A 24,736-nucleotide genomic window follows, 5' to 3' on the forward strand; every position below is an offset into this window, starting at 1 on the left:
GGCCGTGGAGTAGTCGATGTCCTAATATGTTATTCACAGTTTTTAATGGCTGTAGGGCTAGAATTTTTGCAGTAGGCAAGGCTGGAAATCGTCCTTCTGGTGTAGCACACGTTGTCACAGCTTTTAGCTTTTCATTGAAAAAGTTCATTATATTGATCTCTTATATATGACTTCCTGTAGCAAGGCATATTGGAAAAAGGGTGAGAAGTTTATAACAGAAAACATCCTCTGCCTTTCATGGTCCAAGTGGGACTTAGTGTGAGCAGTTTGTGATTTTAGTTGTGGGGCTTTGTTGTTGTTGTTGGGGTTTGTGGTTTTTGTGTTTTGTTTAGGGTTTTGGTGGTGATTTTTGTTTGGTTTTGTTTTCTAAATCAAGGCATGTCCTGAGCTATTTACATTTGAATGTTCTGGGTGCATGAGCTGTTTGATTTTTAGCTGCCCTTTGCTCTACAGAAAGGCTGTTACCTCTTTGGAATTTCATTACTTTGAAACCCCAAAATATTTCTTTATGCCTTACTCTCTTTCGGGGGCGGGGGGACGACACATTCTGCTGTGCTAGGCAATTGGGTCAAATCTGTAAGACCTGAAATCGCTGGACATTATGGGAGGAAAAACCCCAAATCCTCTTTACAACAAAAATGTGGATGAACCGTTACTTTTTTATTCTTGGAGGTATAATTAATTTAAAAGCCTTATTATTTTTATTTTCTGAATATACTCGTAATGTGTTAATGTTTTGCTGCATTAGATCAGAATTCTAGTTTTGCATGTTGTTTACCTAAATATAACTAAACCCATAAAAATTCAGAACCTTAAATAAGTACGTTCTTGGTTCGTTATGCTCTCTAATTCTGAGGCTCCCTGACAGTATGTCAGCCACAACCTTTCTCATTCTGAAATAAGATCTTCAATTTCTTATTTCTTTAAGATTTGTGACTTTTTATAGATTGCTGCTTTGGACAGGGCTACAGAATAAGGGATTTATTAAGTGTGAGGCTATAGAAATTGTCTTGTGTTTTCTGTACAACTAATTCAAATTATCTACTTTGGGGAGGAGGGAAGACTACCAGTTGATCTTGAAATAAGCTTTCTTCACTCCATATTTTTGCATTATATGGGTACAGTTACACAGATAAATAAAATAATTGTCTTCAATGGATAGCAATATTTCACAGAGGGTAGCAAAACATCTAGATAGTACTCTGAGGGGAACGTTGATAGAAAATCCCAATTTTAATTCAAGTAGGATGAAATACTAAATTATATTGGTTTATATAGGCCATGCGACTGAACAACTAAGGTTATATATGATCCTCTTCATGGAGGTGTAAAGAAAAATCATTGAAGAAATACCATACTAGAGGAAAAAAAGCATGCAGCAAATGGCTTCCACAAAATCTCTCTCTGTGATCTCATTAAATATTACAAATTGTCTAAAATGTTGCCCAGCAACATTTTAAATTATTTTACTGGTTTTGTTCTGTGACATTTACAGAAATACAAATCAGTAATTTATGTCCTGCTCTATGCCAGCTTCCCACATCATTATGTTGTTTAATTTCTATGTTATGTTTAAATGTTCTGGTAACAGTCAGGTGTAAATAATCATAAATTCAAGTGTGTCTCCCTAACTAAGGATTGCAGCCAGTTTACTTTTAAAATATTAACCTGTTTAATAATTAAATGGTACAGTGTGCCATTGGCAAAGTCAACAAGAATGCAGGAAGGAGCTGAAAACTTTTCTGGCTTGAAAAGTACCTCAGTAATATGTTTAATTTCTGGAGTAGCAGCAGCAAAGCATCAGTATAAACTGTTCTGCCTTTTAGACTTCATAGATGTATTTTATTGAGTTTAGAAATATTAATTTATTTTTTCTTTTTTTCTTTTTTTTTTTTTTCCTTTCAGCCATAATCAGCAGACCACGTCATTTAGACATCCTGTGACAGGACAGGTTTCTCCAGAAAATATTGAATTTATTTTGCGAGAAGAGTAAGTAGTTTTATACCCACGTCAAGAGATCTAAAACAGTAACACATTTACCTACCATAGTTTAGTAGTTTGACAGTTCTTCTGTTATTGTAGCAAAAATGTCATAGAGATGGTTTATACTTAAAAATTTACTTCTCATTGTGATAGTGTGTTTTTGATTCTAGCACTGTTCCACGTTAGGGCTTGAGAGAAAATCTTTACCAAATCTTTAAAAACAAACAATCAACACCCCACTTCCCCCCAAACAAACAAAAAAGGCAATATAATTAGGATACTTAAATGCTTTAGCCTTATATAAATGTCAAATATACACAACATAAACATAAAATGTCTTTAGAACAAACTGGAAAGTTTTTACTGAAACTGAAATACACAAAGTACTACTAGTTTTCAACCAATTTCAAACCAATTTCTTGGTTTTCTTATGTTTTAGATTTTCCATGTTCCCTGTCTTTGGCTGGTATTTATTAAAATTTTTTTGATAAGTCATTCTTCAATTTATTCTAGAGAAATAGAATCATATAGATTAGTTTCCAGCATATTTTATCTTGATTGCCTGATTTGAAAAAAAAAAATAAAAGAAAAAAGAAGAAATGCATGTGTTCAAACTGGTGTATCTGGGTATCTTTGGTGCTGGTGGATTGGATGGGTTTCACTGTATTGTTTAACTACTCCTGTCACGCTTGCTGCATGTTAGATGGCTCCTTGGATCTGTTCTGTTATGGGATGACTGGATATCTTCCCGAGACGGAGTCTAGGTGAAAGTTCTGCATCACTTCAAAAGCCACTGCAAAGGGCAAGAAGAATGGGATGACACCAGATGTCTTTTCCAGCCTGGTCTTCCAACACTGTTTAAGCAGCCTGTAACCGTTCATGCATCATAGAGGCTGGGCATCATGCTGTGATGGCCTACATGTGGCAGTTTGTATGGCTGCCCCCATGATTCTGAACACTTTGTTTCAAATTATGTGACATTTAATTTGCTTTACATTTAATTTAAAGCAGTGCAGCATTAAGAAAAATGAGGCCCAGAGAAGGGCCACGCGAGATTCCCAGGAGACTGAGGCTTTTCTGGCAATGTCTTCTATTGTGGATTTGGAGAGGAAAGGACAAGTCGAGCATGATTGTACAGCCCTCTGCTCAGAGCTTCTGGTACAGCCCTGAGAAGTGCTTCTCATGCGGTTTAAAAACCAACCAACCAAAAACAACAATAGCAACGAAATCCCAACAAAAACCCAACTAAACAGCTGCCCTCCTCCAAGCCCTAATCAAATCCAAGGGCCAATCCTATGTTAAGGCCCATGATGAGAACCAGCATGAAATAGAATGTTGGACATATTTTGCGGTGTGGGGGAGAGGCCTGCAAAGAGGTACCTAGACTGTGGGATAGTACTTTGGGATGGCTACTGAGCTGGAGGTCACCCCAGGTGTTGCACACTATGTGGGTGGCTGGCTGCTTGAGGGGGTTTGGCTTGTCAAAGCTGCTCCGAGTCATTTAGCGAGGAGAACAGTTATCTTGCAATGGAGCAAATCTCAAAGACAGTGTGGACGACAGGCACTGTGCATCTATGTTCCAACTTCCATCCAAAAATTGATTTTTATTTATTCTGATTTAAAGGTTCAATCAAAATTAATATAAAGAAAATTTGCACATGTGTAAGGGAAAATAGGTGTTTGGCTAGAACTCCTTGGAGTGCCTCCCTGGGTTAGTTACGCTTCCCTGGCTGTTTCTGGTTTTGTAATTGTGGTAGCAGATAAGCCATTAAAAACAGAACTGAAAGAACGATTTGCTGGTGGCACATGGAAGCTTTTTTGGAACATAAACAAAGGTGTTTATTTGGAGGGCAATCAGATGAATGGGCCTAACTTGTCATCTCTAGATTTCAGTTATTCACAGAGATGGTATCAAAACCAGGAAAAAGATCTTACAATGTAGTAGAATTGAGAGACGGGTGGGTTTTATTGTAAAAGAGGAGGGAATGGCTGGAGGGATATAAAGATACGTATATATCTATCTTATATAAAGACATATATAAAGATATAAAGGGGTATATGTGTTTGTAGTGACTACTCAAGAGGCAGTCTTTGCGAGAATATTTTTCTAAGTTTCATTATTGTTGGCCTGAAGTACATAGAGAGTGTTTTTAAAATTAGATGATTTTAATATATCAGTTCAAATTACTTTAAAGATGTCATTTTCAAGTGTGTGGGATACTCTGGTTTCCTTTACTTTGTACTACTTCTGTGTGACAGTGTAGGTTTTACACAGGTGCTGTTCATCACAGTTATATCTGAATTCTTGTCAAACGACAGTGTTGTCATATGTGGATGTCTCTGCTTGAAATCAAAGGAGCTGTTAGCATCTCCCTGGCTTTAGGCCTAGGAATCCTAATGTGTCTATGCCGTGTTGTCAGTTCTTTTCCTTCAGGCATCAGGGATTTGTTTGGAATTGGTGTTGTTGATCCTGTATGAGTTGAGAATCAGTGTCATAGACAGTATCTTGTGATGAAAGACTTTCACAAACAGGACGTGGTAGGAAAAATAGGATTTGCATGGTCTGTGGAAACTTCCCACCATGGGGTCCTTTTGACCAAGAGTACTTTTTTCTATAGCTGCAGACTTTTTTATAGCTGAAGATTTCAGACAGTGCTACTGTCTGAAGTAGTAGCACTCTTAAGGGTTTTATAAACAGTAATTTGTTCTTCAGTGCTGTTGTGACATGATTTATTACTTACGGGTTGATTTTAATTTAAGATTAGGGCCAAAGCCAGGAGTTGTCACAGATGTTGACTGGGAACTACTGGGGAAATGTAAGGACAAACTTTTTCAGGCTGCAACAATTATATCTATTGAAAGGACACATTTAACATCAGAAAAGTAACTTACAGTAATCTAGAAATGATGAATGTATGGACTGCTCTGGCCATTTCTCATCCAGGAAGCAATGTTCTGGCAGGAAGATTTGAAAAATTATGTCAATAAATGATGTAATCCGAGCTTGATTATGAGTCAGTTATGAACCAGACACCCTTGCCTCACTTGGTCAAATGAGAACTGGATACTTTGAGTAGAAGACTGAGACTATATTTCACTAGTCTTTTCCTAAGGTGTTTCCCCTTTTAAACAATATCATATTAATCTTGCCTTTTAAGCCAAAATATGATTTCCTCAACACTGTTGTAACTGGAAGATAAAAACAGAGTATTGCGTGGAACCTGTAAATTTTGAATTACATCATCTTTTGATCCTTATTTTATTCCTTCTTCCTAAAGGTGTCCTTATTTAGTTCGGCTTTTTTTGAGAAACAGTGATTAATAATACCTTATTTCCTAACCCATTCTTAGCTGAGAGCACTGTCAAATCCCCACCTCTCATTCTGTTTTTCCAAGCTAAGCAACTTTGGTCACTTAGTGTGTGGGATATGTTCTGTACCTTTCACTAGCGCTGCTTGAGAGCTAGCTTTTCTGTATGACTCTTAGATTTGTCTTTTTTTCTGATGGCAGTGGTTGATTACAGGTGAATGCATTATTCAACGTGTGAGCTCATTGTTTTTTATAATAATGTAATCGTACTTTTTCCTTCTGTATTCCTTTCCTAATAATTCTTAACATACTTTGGCTGCTGCTACTCATTGGGGTAAGATCTAAAAAATACCCTTTCTTCAGATTGCCAATTTTATTTTGAGCAATAAAAGACGCAGAGATGTTTTTAATTTCTTCCTCTTTTGAATTAGTTTTCTGTTGTTGACAATGAGTTCAGTTTGGCATCTTATCACATGTTTACTCATATCTCAAGAGTATTTTTCTTTCTGTCCTGTCAGCATTTCAGTTTTTGTCCAAAATAATTTTTGTCCTCTATTGACTTGGTCACCTCAGTTTTCAGGATCACCTGTAAATAATTTGAATGTCTTGGCTATATGGGAAGTCCCTCTGGTAGCTTCCCTCCATTTCATAACTGGGTCTTAATTTCTGTGCTCTACTTTCATGTTTTTAATGAACCCTTAATCCACAAGGGGACCTTTCCTAAACAACCAATGGAAAAATGAGTATTAATGATAAAGCTGTTGGACAGGTGTTGGATCTCATTTAACCGCATTGCTATATGTGCATTTCTCTGAAAAATCTGTGATAGAATTACTTAGGATAGATGTACGTAATGTTTAAATTTCTTCTCTCTTATCTTTCTATAAATAACAGTTCTTCAAATAATTGTATACAGAAGGGAAGAAGCAGGCTTTACAGCCGTGTATCTACCTGTATCTGTTGCTGAACACTAGTAGTTGTGTATTAGAAGCTTTACAGTATATTTGTGACAGTAGTATGTTTGCAAGAGAGAAGATAGTACCGTAAAGTTAAAAAAGATAAGACTTCATCATAAATGTAGAACTACAGACAAAAAAAAAGTGCTTAATCCAGTGAGTATTATCTTCTTCTTTGCCTTTTTTTTGTGTGCAACTGATAAAGCCTGTGTATCACCTCTGGGGAGAGAGCCATCTTAGTTTGTCTATTGCATTTGGTTACTATAGCAGCGAAAATATCAGGTGGAGAGAAAGGAGGAAACCCAAACAGCCCCAAAATAAACATCTGCCATGTTTACATGCATAGAAATACTAGGACAGTTAATTTTTTATCTAGCTGAATGGGAGACTTATTAAAGACAGAATGGCATGATGTTATTGTGTCATATTATGTTCCACAAAATACACTTTTTGAGTTGCTGGTATGAATACGGATCTTCTAAGTCGACTAATCTTTATGATCCTTTAGAGAAAAGGAATGTGCTCTCTCGTGAGTATTACATTTTCAATATGGGCTACTGAAGTAATAATTTTTTTGTTGCTGTTCAGTGTTGTTTTGTGTTTTTTTTTTTTTTTAAATAAACCAAATACTGGCCATGTAATTCTTTTAGCTAGTAAATATGATTCTGGTAGATGTACTAGCACTGTTTAAGTATAGTAGGGAGTTGCCTGACAAGGAGATACTATATAGAGTGTTATTTTTAAGTATTTAAAAAGATTTCACAGAATTACAAGGGTCTGGAGCTCCGAATGTAAATACTGCAATTTTGCGTGTGTCTGCACACACCTGGGGGAGGCAGTAAGAAAAATATCCTGAAAATAGACAAAAAACAGCACTATGAAGACAGAATGGGGTATCTTGGATAATAAATATTATCAAACATCTTTGATAATAGTGATTCTGAACTAATGTTTCTGAATGCGCAGAGTAAATGCTGTAGTCACTTATTTTTAAAGATGAATCTGTAAGTACTATTAGGACAGTGTCAAGTCCATTAAAATGCTGGATTGTTTCAGGTAATTCTGCATATTCTGCATATTTTTATTTGCTTTTAAAAACAGACCGAGTATTAATTAGCTGTTAAGAGACATGAATACTTGAGTTTCGTTATGTTCTGATTCCATGCAAATCTACTTTATCCTTTAAATACTACATACAAGTTCTTAAATTAATTTTCAGTGGTGTTTGGTGTTTTCTGTTACATCTCAGGTACAAAAAGTTTGGACCGCTAGTGGTTGCTGCCAAAGGCATCTTTTTTAGGAGAATAATGTATTTTCTCTTTCAATGGACTCAGTGTCCCTTTTGCTGGCTATTTGAGTTCTCATATGGCAGCAACCTCAGGTTTTTTAGAAAACGTTTTTCTCCCAGTTGAAGTTTGTCGTTAATCTTGCTACTACTAGAAAAGGAAAGCTTGATTTATTGGCAATGATCACTTTCAGTAGCAAGTGGAAGAGAAATTGCTAAATAGTCAAATTATAAATGCTTAGAAAGTATGGTAGTAATGGTGATAGTGATGATAGTGATGGTCTTGTTAAACATTTAAAGCTTATCTTCCTCTGTAGATCTAAATTTATTTAAAAAAAAAAAACAAAACTGCAGCATGTTTAACCTACCGTGAAAACAGTGTCTTGTGGAATAGTGAAAATCTGTTCAATCTGAGTTTGACTACCCTAATTTGTAGATTAAAACCATTCACCTGGGTTTATTTTTCTTTCTATATTAATGTTTTTATTGGAAAAATTAATTCAAATTTGTTGAAACATAGATTTTATTTTTCACTTTTGCCTTTCCTGAGAAAGTTAGCTCTCTATGAAATAGCTATTCTATAAATGAAGAAACATAATCTACTCAGATTATCTATAGTCTGGAAAGCCTAAAGATTTTCTGAACGTGTATGTTATGTGCCCTCTCCTCTTCCCTCCACCTCTTCCTTTCCCTCCTTCTTCCCTCACTGAGTATCTGGAAAATAACATGTATTGTGCAACTGTCCTACAGTATAAAACTCAATGGTTTGTGGTGTGGACATTGCAAAGAATCTAAACCTCAAGGGAAGAAGAGAAAGTTTGTGTCTCCAAGCGTTTTCCTTGGATGTGTGTAGTTTTCACAGTTTTGCTACTCATTTGTAGTGGCCTTCTTAATGATACAAAATCTAATACTTTCAGTATTTTAATTCATTTTGAGGAGGCAACGTAGAGCACCGTCACTCTGTTAGTGTGCCTCCCTCCTGGAAATAACCTGCTCTGTTTACTTGCCTTGAGCATGGAAATAAAACCTTTTTGATAAGTAAATATTTGGAAAAGGCAAGTAAGATGGTTTTCCAAGTAAGATGCAGGCACATCGTAAGTCTGCGTTTTCTACCTGTTTTGAAAGTTTATAGAGTGGGAAGGGAACAAGTGAGAATAGTGTCAAAAGCAGATAATAAGTCTGGCTGATCAACAGAAATAGCTTAGTCAGACAGCGTTATATACGGGAAGTGTCTTAATCAGCTCTTTATTGAAACTGGATATTCTTAAAGCTGATTAAGTGCTGAAGTAGGGTACCTGGTCTGTAAGAGGTAAGGCAAATTGACTCAAACCGATGTGATGAAACTCTCAGGCATTAAAGGCTCACCAGGGACTTGCTGTAGTTTGTTCTCGTATCTTGGACCTGAATTTACATATAAAAGCTAGAAAGAAGGGATTTATGCCAGATAAGGAAGGCATAAAGGAAATTGTGTTATTTCCTTGCAAGCTTAATTGAAACTATGTGGTCACAAATAGAAAAATGTCCTTTCCCTGACACCAAATCAACTATAAAAGCTTTTGGACACAGGTAATTGTTCAGGTTGTAACTGGGGAAGAGCAACGGCTGCAAACACCTTGTCCTCGGTTAAAATCCCCGTTGACCTACTACAATCACAAACTCTTCTTCTGTGTTCTTATGAATGATACCTACTCAGAATTAGCCTGTTCTCTTCAGAATTGGGTTGAATTTCAGTAGTAGCAACAGTAATGTTTGGCGTGGCTTGTGTGTCTCTTGTTAATATTTTTTGTGGGTTTTTTTCTGATTTGACTATATTGCTACTTGTTCCTAAAATACAATTGGCTAAACTATGTTGTTAATGATTTTTGAAAATACCACCTGTGGGTTTAACTCACAAGTTGGTGTCAAGCTTGACTGCTGAGGCTTCTCATCACAAGCTGCGTGTGGGATTCCACAAGATTTTGCACTTTGTTTATCTTATCATTTCTTCATCTGGGCAGCTGTCCTGCATTCTTGTTGAACAGGTTTTTATGGAATGCTTTAAACAGGTATCTTCATCTGAGCTAGTTATCGAGATTTCTTGAATTTTAGTATGACTCAGAAGTCATTTATTTCTCATAATATCTGCCATGAATTGTACCATTTCACTTAAAAGTTATTTTAATAATTCATATTGTAGCTTGAATCATATTTTGGGCAGATTCAAAGATCTAACTTTAAGTTAGTGAAGATCTAACAGTAGGCTAGTCTCACTTGGATTTTAAAGAAGCCACCTGTTATTGCAAAATGCTGACTCCTGTCCTTCCCTCCCCAGTACTGGCTCTTCCGCATGGTTGCAGCTAAGCCTTTAAATTGGGCACAATTTAGTTTTTCTGCATTTGCCTTGTCTTCTCTGAGTGCTCTTTGTTATATCTTGATTCTCTGCTGGATTTGCAGACAATTTGGTGCGTTTCTTCCACCTGATACATTGGCAAATATCAATCATCAGATGACACTGGCAGCGTCTGCTTGAGAAATACCTGAAATCAAAATAAGAGTGGTGCAAAGGAAGTTTCAGATGCATGGTATATGTTTGATTAGCCTATCATTCACTTGGTCACTGTGAATCTTAAATATAAAAAGGCAAAGCTGACTGTTTGAAACAATGTGCTTTAGATTATGTGGTTTTGTTTGTTTTCTAGACAGAATTCATCTATGTCCAAGCAACAAATAAGCCAAAGACCTTCAAGCATGGTCAGCGAAACGTCCACTGCAGTAACTACATCTGCTGTTGATACAAAACATGGCTCTAAGGTAAACGAAAAATGCTATTGGTTCAGCTTGATGATTAGAACTTCACTTGCTTTAGATACAATATTTTTTTAATACTGATTTTAATAGGGCAATGGGTTTAGCCTAGAAGTCTAATAGCTTACCTCAAAGAAGAAGTAACATCTTCTACCCAAGCAAAAACCTTTTTACGGCAGAGGAGCACTGTATACCCACATGACAGTGTTGAATGATAATTTGAAAAATAGTGGTTATTGTGACATGTAAAGTTTGAGAAGCTTCTTAAGAATGGAAGTAAGTATATGTAATACTAGTATTCCGGCAACTCTTTTGATAGTCCAGGGTAAAAAGTGCTGCAGAATACCAGGAATTGTAATTCGCAGTTCTTACTTTTCCATGAAACCTTACTGCTGTTCCTCCTCTTTGTAGCAACTTGGGTCCTTTTCTGCCGTCACTGTAGTGCACAAACAGTGCAGACACCAAGTCTACACACAGAATGTTTAATAATAGAAAAATCCATTATTTGGCATTGACAATGGGCCTGTGTTTATTATTGCACAAAATATAATAAAGTGCTATACATGAAATGTCACCATCTATTTTAATGCTTCTTTGACCTTACAGTAGATTACAGTACAGTGGGACTGGCAGGGGGCTGGATGAAAAGAACAAAAAAAATACTGGAAGAATTAGCAGAGATAAGATAGATTTCTTAACTTTGCCAGCAGTTTTTTGACTTCAGGGTTTTTTTAAATGCAAAGGTGTGAAACCTGTTAAGTAATTGAGCTGAAGAAAGGACTTTGCCAAATCGGTTGCAAAGATATTTTTGTTGAGTTGGAATCACTTAAATTTTTTTTCTAATATTTTGAAGGCTTGGGGGAATATTGGAAAAGATGAAAACAACTTCATGAAAAACTTAGTGTATAGGTTGTTCGACCAACACAAAGATTATCATATGTCAAATCTCAAGAATATGTAGGCCCTCAGTAGATACTTTAATTTTGATTAAGACAGAGAATCAACATCTTTCTTATATATGCTTTGTTTCATCATTGCCTGTGTCTCCAGGCTTGAAATCACTCCTCTCGTTATGTAGAGTCAGAAGGAGATCTGTTGAATTCCTTCACAGCCTAACACAAAATTAATTCAAGCTAACTAGTAATGAGAACAAAGTGAATAACCTGAGTCCTCCATTTTGAGGTTAACTTCTGGCATGTTAAGAGTAGATTTTAAGATCCTTTCATCTATTTTTAAATGTTTTCTTCCATGAATTCCATAATCATTCTTTCAAAGAGTGGGTTCCCAGATGCAGATGTGAGACACAGACATGAAGCCGGAGACACATTCAGTTTGTCATGGTAAAGGTCTCTAGCTGCCTGCCTGTAGCTAATTATTATCTCTTATGAAATGCTTTTATAGTTTTGTTCTGCAAATGCCATCACAGAACTGTGTAGGTATAGGGTTGGAATCCTGGCCAAATTCAAACTGATTTTTATATAGAGCTATGCACATTGAAGTAGCACCAGATCTGAAAGTGCAGGAACAGGTACATGGCTTTCACTTGATTATTCTGTAGATAGTTGACAGCTAAGAATTGCTACATTTGGGGTGGAGGGAGAAGGAAGCTGCCAACTGTGCAGCAGATTTGTCATTCTCAGCTCAAGATGAAAGAGATGAAGGCTTCTGGCTTGCTTGTTGCAGTACTCAAGTCTGAGCTTGGGTTGAATAAATCTTCTGAAATAACCAGTAATTGTTTGGAAAGAGAATTTCACATGTTTTGTCCAACAGTGTCAGTTGTACTATGTACAACAAGAGGAGCATGTTGGAAAGAAGAAAAAGAAGAAACCAAAATGAGGCTTATATGTATGAAAATGTCATTATGTTTAATTTATGTGCACATAAATATATAAGACTTCAATTTGTAAGACACCTGAAATAGGCAGTTTTACAGAAATGCACATAGGTTCTTGATGCTGGCACTGTCTGGATAAGTCGTCTCAAGATGTTAGACCAATGCAGTCTACTCTTCCTTTTGAAATTTGAGTGGTATGAAGCTGAGGAAATAAAAAGCAAAAGGACATGCTGATAAACCGCAATTGTTCTCTGTCCCAAAGATCTGCTTGTTCATAGCCAATTCAATTGAAGATGAGTATTTTTTTTTCCCTGTTATTAACTATATTAAAAGCCATTTATATTGATTACAAATGAAGGATATGGAGGAATAAAGATCTGTTTCAGTTTGAGAGTAAGGTACATTTGGAATTTAGTCTGTTAAAGCACCTGATGGTGTGAATGGAAGTATGTGAATGTTACTGTGTTACACAGTACTTTGGCCAAATCAAAAGCATAAAGGACAGTAGTGTAATGTATTTATTACTGTCTATGTTTTGAGAGCATGTTTTGCATGGATTCTGAGCAAGAGAAGTAATTGAATTGTTGTTGACACTGTTGCTGATATTTTTGCAAGATGAACTGATGAGTAAGTAAAGAATGGGTCTAGCAGTTGAGAGAAGCGGGAAATGGTGACATGTATGCATTGGTGCCTGTTCTGTGGGACTCTGTGGAGCTGGAGTGTAGAACACAGGATTTAGTTCAGGGTCACTGTAGATGAATGCTCAATATGAAGAGCATGAATTTCTGAGAGTTTCAGATTTCCCTATCTGAAAAATAAGGATTTTGTCTAATTTCTTAGAGATACTGAAGGGATTCATGAGTTCATTTGTTAGTAAAACATTGAGATTTTTTGAATGGAAGAGTTTATGATCTAGAGTTAAACAAGTGGGTTTTTTTGTGGGCTGGTTTTGTTGGGTTTTGGTTTTTTTTCCAATTCCCTGTAGATTGAAAGTTAAGTTATGTGTTCTCTTATGTGTATATACATATGCATATTTTTACCAAGGTAGAGTCTTCCTTTTTGCTATTTAGAAAGTCTATTCCAAATCAAAGGCTGTTTTTTGTTTTTGTTTTTTTTTTGTTGACTGCCCAGTTTTAGGAAAAAGAATTACATTTTATAATTAAGTTAGCAACTTTCCTCCACAGCTACAGGCTGTTGCAAGGAAGAAGATGACACAGTGATGAAAAGGGATTTGAAAATTTTGGCTCTTGACATTTTGGGTTTTTTCCAGAAACTTATGAGTCATTCACAGACAAGGCAGCATAACAAATGTAGTCAAGTCAAAAGTGACTTCTTTGTCTTCAGTGACACAGGCAGCTACTCTGACCTGCATTTTTCAACACACGACAATGATATCAGAATATTTTAAGTTAGGAAAAGACTACTGCAGTACAGACAAATAGTTTTACTAATAAACCTTTTCTTTTAAACTAACTTTTTATTCGAGCCAGTGGAAGCAAGGCACGACACTCGGTATCCGTTATGCTTTGTTTTATTCCAGAGCAGAATGAGATGATTAATACTATAGATTATGTGAAATTTTTAATTACACATAGCACCATAAAATGATTTTCTGTTTCTGTTATGGGTATTGTACTGATATAGAACACACAGCTTTAGGAAAACTTTCCCCCCTCCCATGTAATAGAAATTGTTTGGTCTTTTGACCAAGTCCAGGGATGATTTTTCTACATTGTGGTCTATATTTTTTTTTTAAATTAAATAAGGTCAGAGAATCAAAGTACTTAATCACTGATGGGGATCTTGATGGAAGAAATCAAATTTAAACCCTGCTATAAGGTCAGATAGCTATACTTTAACTGTTCCTGAGTTCATCCACTCTTCCGAGGATAAATATGAGAGAGAAAAATTAGGAAACTAAATTCTGTACATTTTGCAAATTGATTTCTGTTCAAGCATAGATTTTTGACTTTGGGAGCCTTAAACAGTTTGGGCCTCATTATTTGTCATCACCCTTGTAAAGTAGCTGTTGCATCTAACATTTGGCAACAGTATTTAAAAACGTTAACAGAATTGATTACTGCTCATTTTTCTTAAAAGTCTTTAAAAGACAATACACATGGATTAGCATGATGATCATAATCATTCAGAGCTTGGCTGTCCTGGGCTGCATCAAAAGAAGTGTGGCCAGCAGGTCACGGGAAGTGATTCTGCCCCTCTACTCTGCTCTCCTGAGACCCCACCTGGAGTACTGCTTCTAGGTCTGGAGCCGTCAGCACAGGAAGGACATGGACCTCTTGGAGCAAGTCCAGAGGAGGGCCATGAAGATGATCAGGGGGGCTGGAGCACCTCTCCTATGAAGACAGGCTGAGAGAGTTGGGGTTGTTGAGCCTGGAAAAGAGAAGGCTACAGGGAGACCTTATAGCAGCCTTCCAGTACCTGAAGGGGGACCACAGGAAAGACGGGGAGGGACTCTTTATCAGGGAGTGGAGTAATAGGACAAGGGATAATGGTTTTAAACTGAAAGAGGGGAGATTTAGATTAGATAATAGGTGGAAATTCTTCACTGTGACCGTGGGGAGACACTGGCACAGGTTGCTCAGAGAAATTGTGGATGCCCCATCCCTGGAAGTGTTTAAGGCCAGGCTGGATGGGGCTCTGAGCCACCTGGTCTAGTGGGAGGTGTCCCTGCTCATGGCAGGGGGGTTGGAACTCGATGATTTTTAAGGTCCCTTCCAACCCAAACCATTCTATGATTCTGCGATACATCTTTGTGTGTTCATTTAAAGTGATATTTGGATGTAGGTTCGCAAGTTATCTTTTGAAATATTTTCAGTAGCAAACACAAAATACCCAACATCTTTCTTCCTTGCTTTAGTCTCTGACTCGCTTGTAGGTCTTTGAGCTGTGTACCAAGAGAGATTTTGTGGTCATACTTGACATGCTGTGTTGGCACAGAGCTAGTGCTCTGCAGCTATGTTAACTGAGTGCCTTAGCACAGGGATGGCAGAGAAATGGGCTGGGAGGTCTCAGGAATACCATCCTTACCTGGCTGGGAACTGCTTATGGCTAGCGGAATGGCAACTGTGTCTGCTCAGAAACCTGGTGCTGTTTACAGCCTGGCCTGGTGGGTTTGTGCAGCCCTAGACAGCTGGGCTGCTCAGGGGATCTCCTGTGCTGCCCTAGGCCATGGGGCAATCTTGTGCAGACTGTCCCTAAGGTGTCAGGTGGGGTGTCAGTCCTAGGGAAAAGCCCATGCTTGGCATTCTTCCTAAGTGTCAGGGTGTTTCACAGAAATGACCCTGACATGCAGCTCACCTGGCTTCTCAGCAGATCTGAAAGCAGCATAATGCTTCCTGGTAAACAGACCTTGGGAAAACTACCTAGTAAAATCTGCCCTTTGATATCTCCTTGTGAGTGTTAAATCTACATTGCTGTTTTATATGCTATAGCACCAAAGAAAATGTGGATTTTTTTTCTTACTAATCATTGCTATTACCTTAATCCTGCATTGAGATGTGTGCTTATGACTGCTGAAGTGTGTGAAATTTAGTGCGCGTTGGTAAAGCCTGGACTTAAAATTATCAGAATCCATTTAATGTTATCATATATTGCTAGAATATTTTACTATTATATATGCTGTCTTCTAGTCCAGATGTTGCCTGACTGGCAAACATTTTTATGATACCATCCCTTGCATATGACAAATGTGCCTGTTTCCAGGGCTGCTGTGTGTCTGCAGCTGGCAGAGCATCAGTACCCTGGCCAGCTGAGAGGAGAGGTTCAAACAAATGAGACATTTGCAGGAAGGAGAGAGAGTGTATCTGGACAGCTCTTTCCTTGGAGAAGTTGGGAGCAACTGTAAGGGTGGTTTGTGCACCTCAGGTTCCTAAAGCAATTGCAGTAGCAAGCCGTGCTGAGATTGGGGAAAAAAACCAGGCAGATTATTCATCCACAGATTCTTGCTTTTTCATGGAGTTATAGGCTTTCCTTGTTTGTTTTTGAAATAGTTACGCCCATGTGAGTGAAAACTGAGGTTGCAGTAAAACACAAACCATTACCTAGACCTTGTGATTTCCACTTACTGCTGTCTAGGTCTCTTCCTTAGCAGCACCACTCTGTCTTCTTTTGTTTGCAGGGTCAAAATCCAAGCATTTTATTGAGCTATCAATGTTGTTTGAATTTAAACAGGAAAGAAAATGTAAAACAACCAAAAAACACTCCAAACAATGAACAGCAAGAGCAGTATTCAGGTGCACAAAGTCCTGTGCGTGTAAGAGACTTGTGCCATGTTGCAGAGAGACTTGCATACAGCTTTTGTAGTGCACTCAAAAATACTTCCCAAGCACACTAAAACTTCAGGAGTTCTGCCTTTCAGACTTCAGTCACCAGTGCTGCTGCTGCTTCAGTGGGAGTTGGCGGACCATCCTGGACAATCCTGATATGTTGATGAAAGTGGGAGATTAACTTTGCTATGCTGTAAATATCATTGTCTATTTACTTGCCCTTGAAAATGCTATAAATACTTTATTGCTGTGTAATGAAGTATGAATTATTGCAGTGAGGTTATTTGTAATACGAAATGAGTCTCAGTACAATTTAAAAACCACTGCTACATTATACTTCTTTACAGATCGTGAAGGCTGGAAACAAAGTTCATAGCTTTGGAAAGAGGGAACAGGCTATCAGGAGGAATCCCAATGTTCCTGTTATAGTAAGAGGCTGGCTACACAAACAGGTATGCGTGTAATCATCTGTTTCTGTTCATATACTTCAGTACAATCATCAAGTAAAAGTAACTGCCTTCCACGTAACTGATAAAACAGAAGCTCGAACGCTGGTGATGCAGGGCAATGTTGGGTACTCCCACAAGCTTCTGTAATGAGGGGCTTGTGCTCAGCAAGTGTGAAAACCAAGTTTTACCTACAGGTATGATTCAGACATGGAAACAATGATAAATGCTCATCACCATCATGGTTAAATGTTGAAGCTCTAAATTTGTTTTCTAAATCTGGTTATTTTCTGTGTTTTATCCTGCTGGCTTTCTGCCATGCTGATCTCAGTCTCCCTTAGAATGCACTATAAACCCGAGGTTGGCTGTCAAGGCCTTATTCCATCTGCTTGCTTATGCCCTTATACCCACATCAAAGGCTTAATTCCAACCCATATACTTTTTGTTGTCCATAAGCAGGAGGGAGAAAATGAAGGGAAACAGGAACGCATTCACCACACATAGCTGTCACCAAGGCCAGTGTCCACGCAAAGGTTGGATTGTAGGATTTCATCGAACAAACAGAATTTTACAGCTGCTGCATCTTGAACTCTTAAGCTGACAGAAGCACATCCTTGAGTGCAAAAAGTAAAGGAAGCTGTTTGTTGTATGAGAATATGACCCTGTTTCTGGTTTGGCGGTCCTTGTCCATCAGATTATCACCAGAGATCCAGCAGCTAGGTTTAAGCATGAGCAGGAGAAGGCTGATATCTAAGGCTTAGAGCTATGATTCTACGTGTACAGGAAAGTGAAGTAGCTGACAGCCATCTGCTTCCTCCTGCGTGGAGAGTTGTATTCTGCTGTCAACTCTTGTTGCCATCCACTACCCAAGTCCATTAGTCTTCAGGACAGAATCAGAACTCAGACACAGTATGTGTTGACAGCATTGTAGCATGAAAAAGTAAAGGGAAGAAAGTCCTTGCATACTTAATAAGACTGCAGAACAAAGAAGGGAAATATTATATACCACATTCCTCCACCTATTTCCTTCTGTCCCTTTTCCTCTACTCATAAGCACTTAAAGCCTAAAGATGCTTTTTGTGCTTCTGGTCTCATCAAAGCCTACCTCAGCTGAATAAATTGTACTTGCTTAGATTACAATCTGGCAATTTTACAAGCTTCTAAAATTAATTTCAATGTAAATATTACTCCTTTTGACAAGATTATGTATATTATATATAGAGAGATATATAGATCTCCACAGGCATATTATACTTCATTAAAATTTGCACATTATGCACCCTGTTTTATTTCCTAAGGAATATTTGATTAAATTACATTTTAGACATGGGTAACATATGGGAGGTTGACTGTAGAATTACAGGGAATCGTTGTCTGAAATGTGAGGTCATACTTCACAGCTGTGTAGTGATTTTCATCTTGGTCTACAGGCCATCCTTGTTGGTATTTGGCCACCCAGATGCATACTTTTTTTCTTTATTGCAGGATAAATCTGCCTAGATAAAATATGCGTTGGTTGTGTGTCAGGCTAATCTGAATGCTGTTTGGGATGCAAGTTTAATTACTTAATGAAAATTAGCAGTTTGAATATTCTACTGTAATTATTTTGTAGCTGGATGTTTTGCCGCTTATCTTCTTAGCACATAATATTTTGCTAAAATATAAATGACTTGTTTTTGCAATTAATACCATATTTAGGTAAACTTTTGCTAAAATACTGACTGGTACATCATTGTGTGGTAAGCTGTTGACTTTGCTTAAATGAAAGGTGTATCACATTTCTTGCATTTCAGGATAGCTCTGGAATGCGATTATGGAAAAGACGATGGTTTGTGCTTGCCGATTATTGTTTGTTTTACTACAAAGGTGAGTAGACACTAGTTCTTTTGAGTTAGTCTGTAGCAGTTCACCTGTTCAAATTACACTGCAAGCATAAACTAGTCGAACTCTTCAGATATAGTTTGACATTCGGAGAATGTCACTTGCTTAGTGAAACAATTAGTTATCCATATATCTTTATGGCGCAACAATTTTCAGGCCAGAGTTGGGGAACAAGGGGGTGCTGTATGATCTTCTGTCACATCATTTACATTTGATATGCCAAGGGTTATGCTGCAAAATATTTGGCAGCAAGACCGGTTTAAGATTTACCCCATCTCTGGTCTGCGTTGTTGTTATCTACTTGCTTGCATTTGGACAGCTGACGTTTTTGAGCATGTGCTAAGGCCGGATCAGGGCATTGATTCAGCTTCAATCCAAGGGACAAAGTAAGAGTGAGAACTTCTGAATCCAGTATTTCTGCCCTGAAGGTTTAGGGGTACTCTTAGCCTGAACTAGGAATAATGGCATTATGTAAAGTTATTTTGAGTTTTGAATATTGTGTAGTGTGTTACAATTTTTGGAAAGAATTACAGAATATGAAACTTGGAATTCATATCTCTAGGCACTGCATTTCTGCTGCTGATCACTTTAGAGCCAACAGTAATAGAGTTTTCCTAATTATAGCAATTACCCTAGATGTACAATGCTAAATGGAAAGTCCATCACGTTATGCAGCCTTTCAGAGTTCATTTGTCACAATAAGCTTTATTCTCAAAGCATATCCTTTTGTCTGAACCTAAAAAAATCAACATCCCTCCAGAAAGAACTCGACAAATGACCCAAACTTGTCTTTTTTAAAAAGAATTCAATCTTGTTTCTTTAAAACATTTTTCTCCATGTATTATTAGTGTTGAGTCATAAGAAAATTCAGGTCAGAAGGGACTTCAGGAAGCGTCTAGCCCAACCGCCTGGTGAAAGCGGGGTCAGGAAAGAAGTCAGCCCAGATTGCTCAGGGCATAATCCAGTCAGACGTTGAAAGCCTCCAAGGATGGAGACGGCACAACCTCCCTGGTTGGCCTGTTCCGCTGCTGCTCTGTCCTCATGGGGAAAATTCTTTTCCTTAGATCGAGTCTGAACCATTCTTCTTTCTACTTAATGCCTGTTGTCTGTCTGTCCATGAAGGAGAATGTATTGTTACCCCTCTGAAAAGTACAGTGAATTAGATTCTGTTTTTTTTTATTCAACAGACAGCAGAGAAGAATCTGTCCTGGGTAGCATACCATTGCCTAGTTATGTAATATCTCCAGTTGGACCTGAAGATCGCATAAATCGCAAATTTTCTTTTAAGGTACAGTTACAAAGCTTATTAGCTAATCATATGTTAAAATGCTTATTTGCATTGGAAAAGATGCTGTTATAAACAGAAACGTCATCTGCTTTCCTATTTTATCTATTTTTTTTTAAAAGTAGACAGGTTTATTGACTGCCTGTTCAAATGTGACATAGCATTTTTTTGTTGCTTAAGAATTGACATTCATATGTCTGTTACTATGTAATTGTCTTTAGAGCTTAATAATATGTATGTGAGTAAAAATTCTGTTTCTAAAATTAGAAATTAGTTTTGATAAGTTGTTTCAGTATTGTTAACAGATTGAAAGAAAAGTTGATGTTTTTTCTTTATAGAGTACTTGGTCTCATAGTGGACATATGGTCTTTTGGTTTTGTTGCATTCGTTTTTTTAAATAAAATAATCAGCTCCATTCTCGCAGTTAGAAAATTACAATACTGCAGCTTTTGATGTAGAATTTCCTCAGTTCAAGGGGAAAAAAGTAACCAATATTTTCCTCCTTTTTTGGTGGGGAACAATAGTCATGCTAAGTGACATGGAGTTTTTTAAAGAAAAAATACTCGTTTTGATTAGTTTTGTGTTTGGTTTTGTGTTTTTTCTTTTTTTTTTTTTTAAATCGTATAATATACAGTTTTATTCTTTGTTATTAAAAAGCCTATGAAAATGAAATAAAACATACATTCCTTCAGTGGAGAAACCTGATTCTAATTGATTGTCTGAGCTGCAGCACTAAGGCAAAGTTTAGAAACTTCACTGTATGTTGCAGATTTAAATTCTACTGATACTTGGAGCAGAACCTGTTTTTCCATCAAACAAATCAGCGATGTACTTTAAAAAAAATAAATTCAGAAATCTGTTAAATTTTAAAAATCATTTTTAGAAAAAAAAAATTAGAGAAATGGATATACTTTGGGAGATTTAGAAGGAAACTTTCTTTTTAATTCCTTCCTGTGCTGAAATGATGAAGAACATGTAGTCAGCTTAGACTTTGTCTTGCATTTTGATTTTTGGGGTGTTTTAAAACTGTAGACTGCCTTTTGTTGCTTTGGGTTCTGTTTTCAAGTGAATAATGGTTTGAAATTTATTAAACAAATATTAACTTGAGAAATGTGTTTAAAAAAAGACTTAGTGTACTTTGTGGAAATGTTTATTGTACTTTTTCAAATGCATTGAATATGAGATAGCAGGACAAGCTACAAAGGAACCTTTGTTTAAGAAAAAAATTCCCCTTTAATGAGTGTAATTCATCAAGCTCTCCTCTTCTAGAGCCTTTTCCTAGGAAGAAGTACATACTGCAAGAGGAGGACCCAATGTACTTCTAGGCTTCTGCTTCTCTTGAATAACTATTAGTGCAGACTTGGGAAGGAGATGGAGAAAGTAGTGATAGTATCTAGTTGCTTTAGAGTAAAAAAAAAAATCTTTTTATTTTATTGAAAGGATGTTTGTAAATGTCAATCAAATGTATATTAGGATTATTAGCCAGTTTAACAGTATCAGTGACAAGGGGGAAAAAAACCCATGTGTGTGAGTGTGTGTGTATATATATATACACATATGTGCGTGTGCGCGCACACACACACACATACATGTGATTTCCAAGCAGTGTGTTCTTTAGGCAAGTTCTCAAGTCACCAGTGCCAAGTTGTGCTTCTCCTTTCCTGCAAAGTAGAATGGTTGTAATCACGGTTAAACATTTTCAGAAGCCATTGCAGGCTTGCCTTGTTCCTTTTAGGATATCACACCTGTATGAGCTCTACCAAGTCTTTAATCTGAGTCTTTTTCTGAAAATCAGCATGAGCCATTAACTTGACACTTTCAACATAGGGTCATTGCTAAAAAGTTGATATAGAAATAGAGAGTTGATAGCAAAAGAAACTTTATCCTAGAAATCTATATCAAAACCCCAGAACATACATTTCATGTATTAGTTTGTTGTGCCAATCTTAACTCTGCTTTAGGTGTTTGATGATTGACTGCAGACTTGATGCTGCAATTTCATTGTATTTAGAACCAACTCCTAGGGCAGTTGGAGCATTTCGTAAGATTCATGTTGCATGGCCCCCATCCAGTACTGATGTTCATTGGTCTCGGAGTCAGCTACGGGCGCATGACAGCAGGAGCACAGCCATACTAGCATTCCATCACTCACCAGCCATTACCTTTATCTAATCTCTTCAGTACATTTTGATATCCAGAGCGTAGACGGACATTCTGTTTCACTACGTAGTGCAGCCAGAAATAGAAAACACAAACAGATTAAGCCCAAAATAAAGATAGGACTTTTTCACATTTAAGTCCTGAATGAGTGAGAGAATGCGCCATGTCACTTTTTACATTTCGCCTGTCATTTATTCATATTGTTGTAAATCCTCTGTTACAATAGAGGTATTTGCTCTCATTTTCAACAGCTGTTTTAAGTAACAATGAGTTTTTGAAGCTAGGAAGCAGGCAAACTGTGAAAAATTTCAACATTTTGGTTTGTATAATTGAAGGAAGGAAATTTACTTAGCAAATACATGGATGCTCTTTGCATTATGATTCAGTTAGAAGTTTTCTGAAATATATGCTCACTAGGATATATGTTAAACCCTGCTAACTGTTAAAATGTACACCATAGGAGTTCTCAAAGTTCTTTTCCTTTCATCAGCTCCTAAGACCCAGCTTTAAGCTTGTGTATCTCATTGGGTTTTTAACAATTACAGACCTGCAGAACTGCGTACAGGCTGTTCAAATGTAATAAAAAACCTACTTTGAAGTATAGCAGTATGTATGTTAAATTATTCTGTTTAGAAAATCGGTTAATAAGTATTTATCTTGACAAATTTTTCACATTGTTTATTTGTCCCAACCAAAATGCTATGACTGGCTGTAAGCTACTGTCATTAAGCTGCGTGACAGCCTTTTAGAACTCAGGATCTTTACTGCATATTTAGGTCAGTAGCTAACATCTTAAAGATGTTTAATTAATCACTATATTTTTTTAATACAGTAATTTTTTTCTGATACAAATGCGAGGGACCGCAAATCCAATGTATAGATTTTAATGTGAAAAAGTTTGCACAACATTAATATATAGCTGGAAATATTCCTTGTAATTAATAGAGAATTTACTGTACTTCTTAGTAATGCAACGATTTTAAACATGAGTAGTATCAATTTATGAAGATTATTGTCATCAGAGTCTCTTCAGAAGCCTCATCATGAAGTTCTCAATCATGAAAACTGATTTTAATTGGTCTTACATATGTTAAAATGTATGAAAGAGTACTGAATGTAAACTCATTTATATGAATCTGACAGTAATGCAAATTGAGAAACTTGGAAGGCCTACCAAATTTTGCTGTAAAGAAAGCAACTAAACTTCATGCAAAGACATGCAAGTATATGTTTGTATTCAGGTGCATATCGTGCTACCAAATAAAGTCAATGTAGGATGCTCTGAGGTTCCTGTATGAGGTAGGAAGTAGCATTGGAGATACAAATTACTCCTTTTTATTTTGGTACTACCTTTTAATTTTTTCAGAGATACACCCTTTCAGCATGAGGGCATTCAGAGCTGAGGAAGCCAGGTCAAACCATGACTTCCAGAAGATGCTACTGCAACTTGTTTTTAAACATTTTTTCATTATTGACACTCTAAGACGTATTAATTGAAGTATCTGTTCATTGCTTAGACTTCCTGGGACCAGGGCAAACTGCTTATCTGTTTCTTTGATCTCACTGGTTTTCCTAAAAAATTTTGACGTAGTTTCTTTATGTTCTCTGGATTATTGTTGCTTCCTTAGGCTCCCATATCGCTTATAAAGCTTCTCTGGGTCTGGGGAGTCAGGTGAAGAAATGCCAATGGCTATAAATTTGAGAGGTGCCATTTTAGAATTTGGAAAAGGGAAGCTTCTAGCTTCCACAAGCCCTGAAAAAGGTCAATACTATTTGAGGGTGAAAGATGAATTAGATTGTAGTGTGCTGTTGTTGTGTTTATAGTGAAGGCTCAGAGTATTATTTCAATTTTTGCTTATAAACGTTTCATAAATATCAAACTTCAGGAGAAGGTAGAATTTTCTGTATTTTATAGCTTATTGAGAGGACTAACTTTGAAAGATTACAACTATTAGAAAACTGTTCCCCTCCCCATTCCTCTGTCCTATGAACTGTGGCTTTTTTCTGTCCTAGGAATTTTGAGTTACCAGAGGTGAATATAACAGCTCTAGGCATTAGTTACTTTTAGTATAGTCTTTTGTTAAGTATTTTCGTTGGAAACATGAATCTTTTCATTATTTTAACTTGTTTAACTTTTTGTCCTTGTGTTGTCCTATTGATATGCCCTTTGGGTTTACTGTCCATTTCTCCTTCTGTGCGTTATGGGAGAGAGACTGCTTTTCTTCTCAATCTACCCACATTAAGGCATCTGAATGCATGAATAGGTACCAATATTATTTTTTCCCTGTTGTGTGTATGGTGTACGTGTGCACATGTGCTGCGTTTTAGGCTTTTTAGTATGCTGTAGTCATCCTCATAGCTATTGCTTTTAAAAAAATAAAAAGAACTGCTAGCTTCTGTGTCTGCTAGCAGTGACAGCTACAGGACTTTGGCACAAAGTGGCTTTTTTGCATATAAAACACGCTACTAATAAATAACTGAAATATATTTGAATTTTCCTTTAACCAGTTTGATATGTTACGAACTTC

General features: G+C 36.9%; 1 protein-coding gene across 3 annotated transcripts in view; it reads left to right on the plus strand.

Moving 5' to 3' along the window:
• Positions 1–24,736, plus strand: part of PLEKHA7 (pleckstrin homology domain containing A7) — a 176,303-nt gene that overhangs the window by 102,111 nt on the left and 49,456 nt on the right. For all 3 annotated transcript variants that reach the window (XM_074149664.1, XM_074149665.1, XM_074149666.1), the window contains 5 exons: positions 1,906–1,989; positions 10,211–10,322; positions 16,784–16,888; positions 18,676–18,748; positions 19,951–20,051. In XM_074149664.1, coding sequence (XP_074005765.1) covers positions 1,906–1,989; positions 10,211–10,322; positions 16,784–16,888; positions 18,676–18,748; positions 19,951–20,051 — 475 coding nt within the window. The remainder of the gene's footprint in view (positions 1–1,905; positions 1,990–10,210; positions 10,323–16,783; positions 16,889–18,675; positions 18,749–19,950; positions 20,052–24,736) is intronic.

The sequence above is a fragment of the Numenius arquata genome, chromosome 6 (assembly GCF_964106895.1).
Source record: "Numenius arquata chromosome 6, bNumArq3.hap1.1, whole genome shotgun sequence".
Lineage (NCBI taxonomy): Eukaryota > Metazoa > Chordata > Aves > Charadriiformes > Scolopacidae > Numenius > Numenius arquata.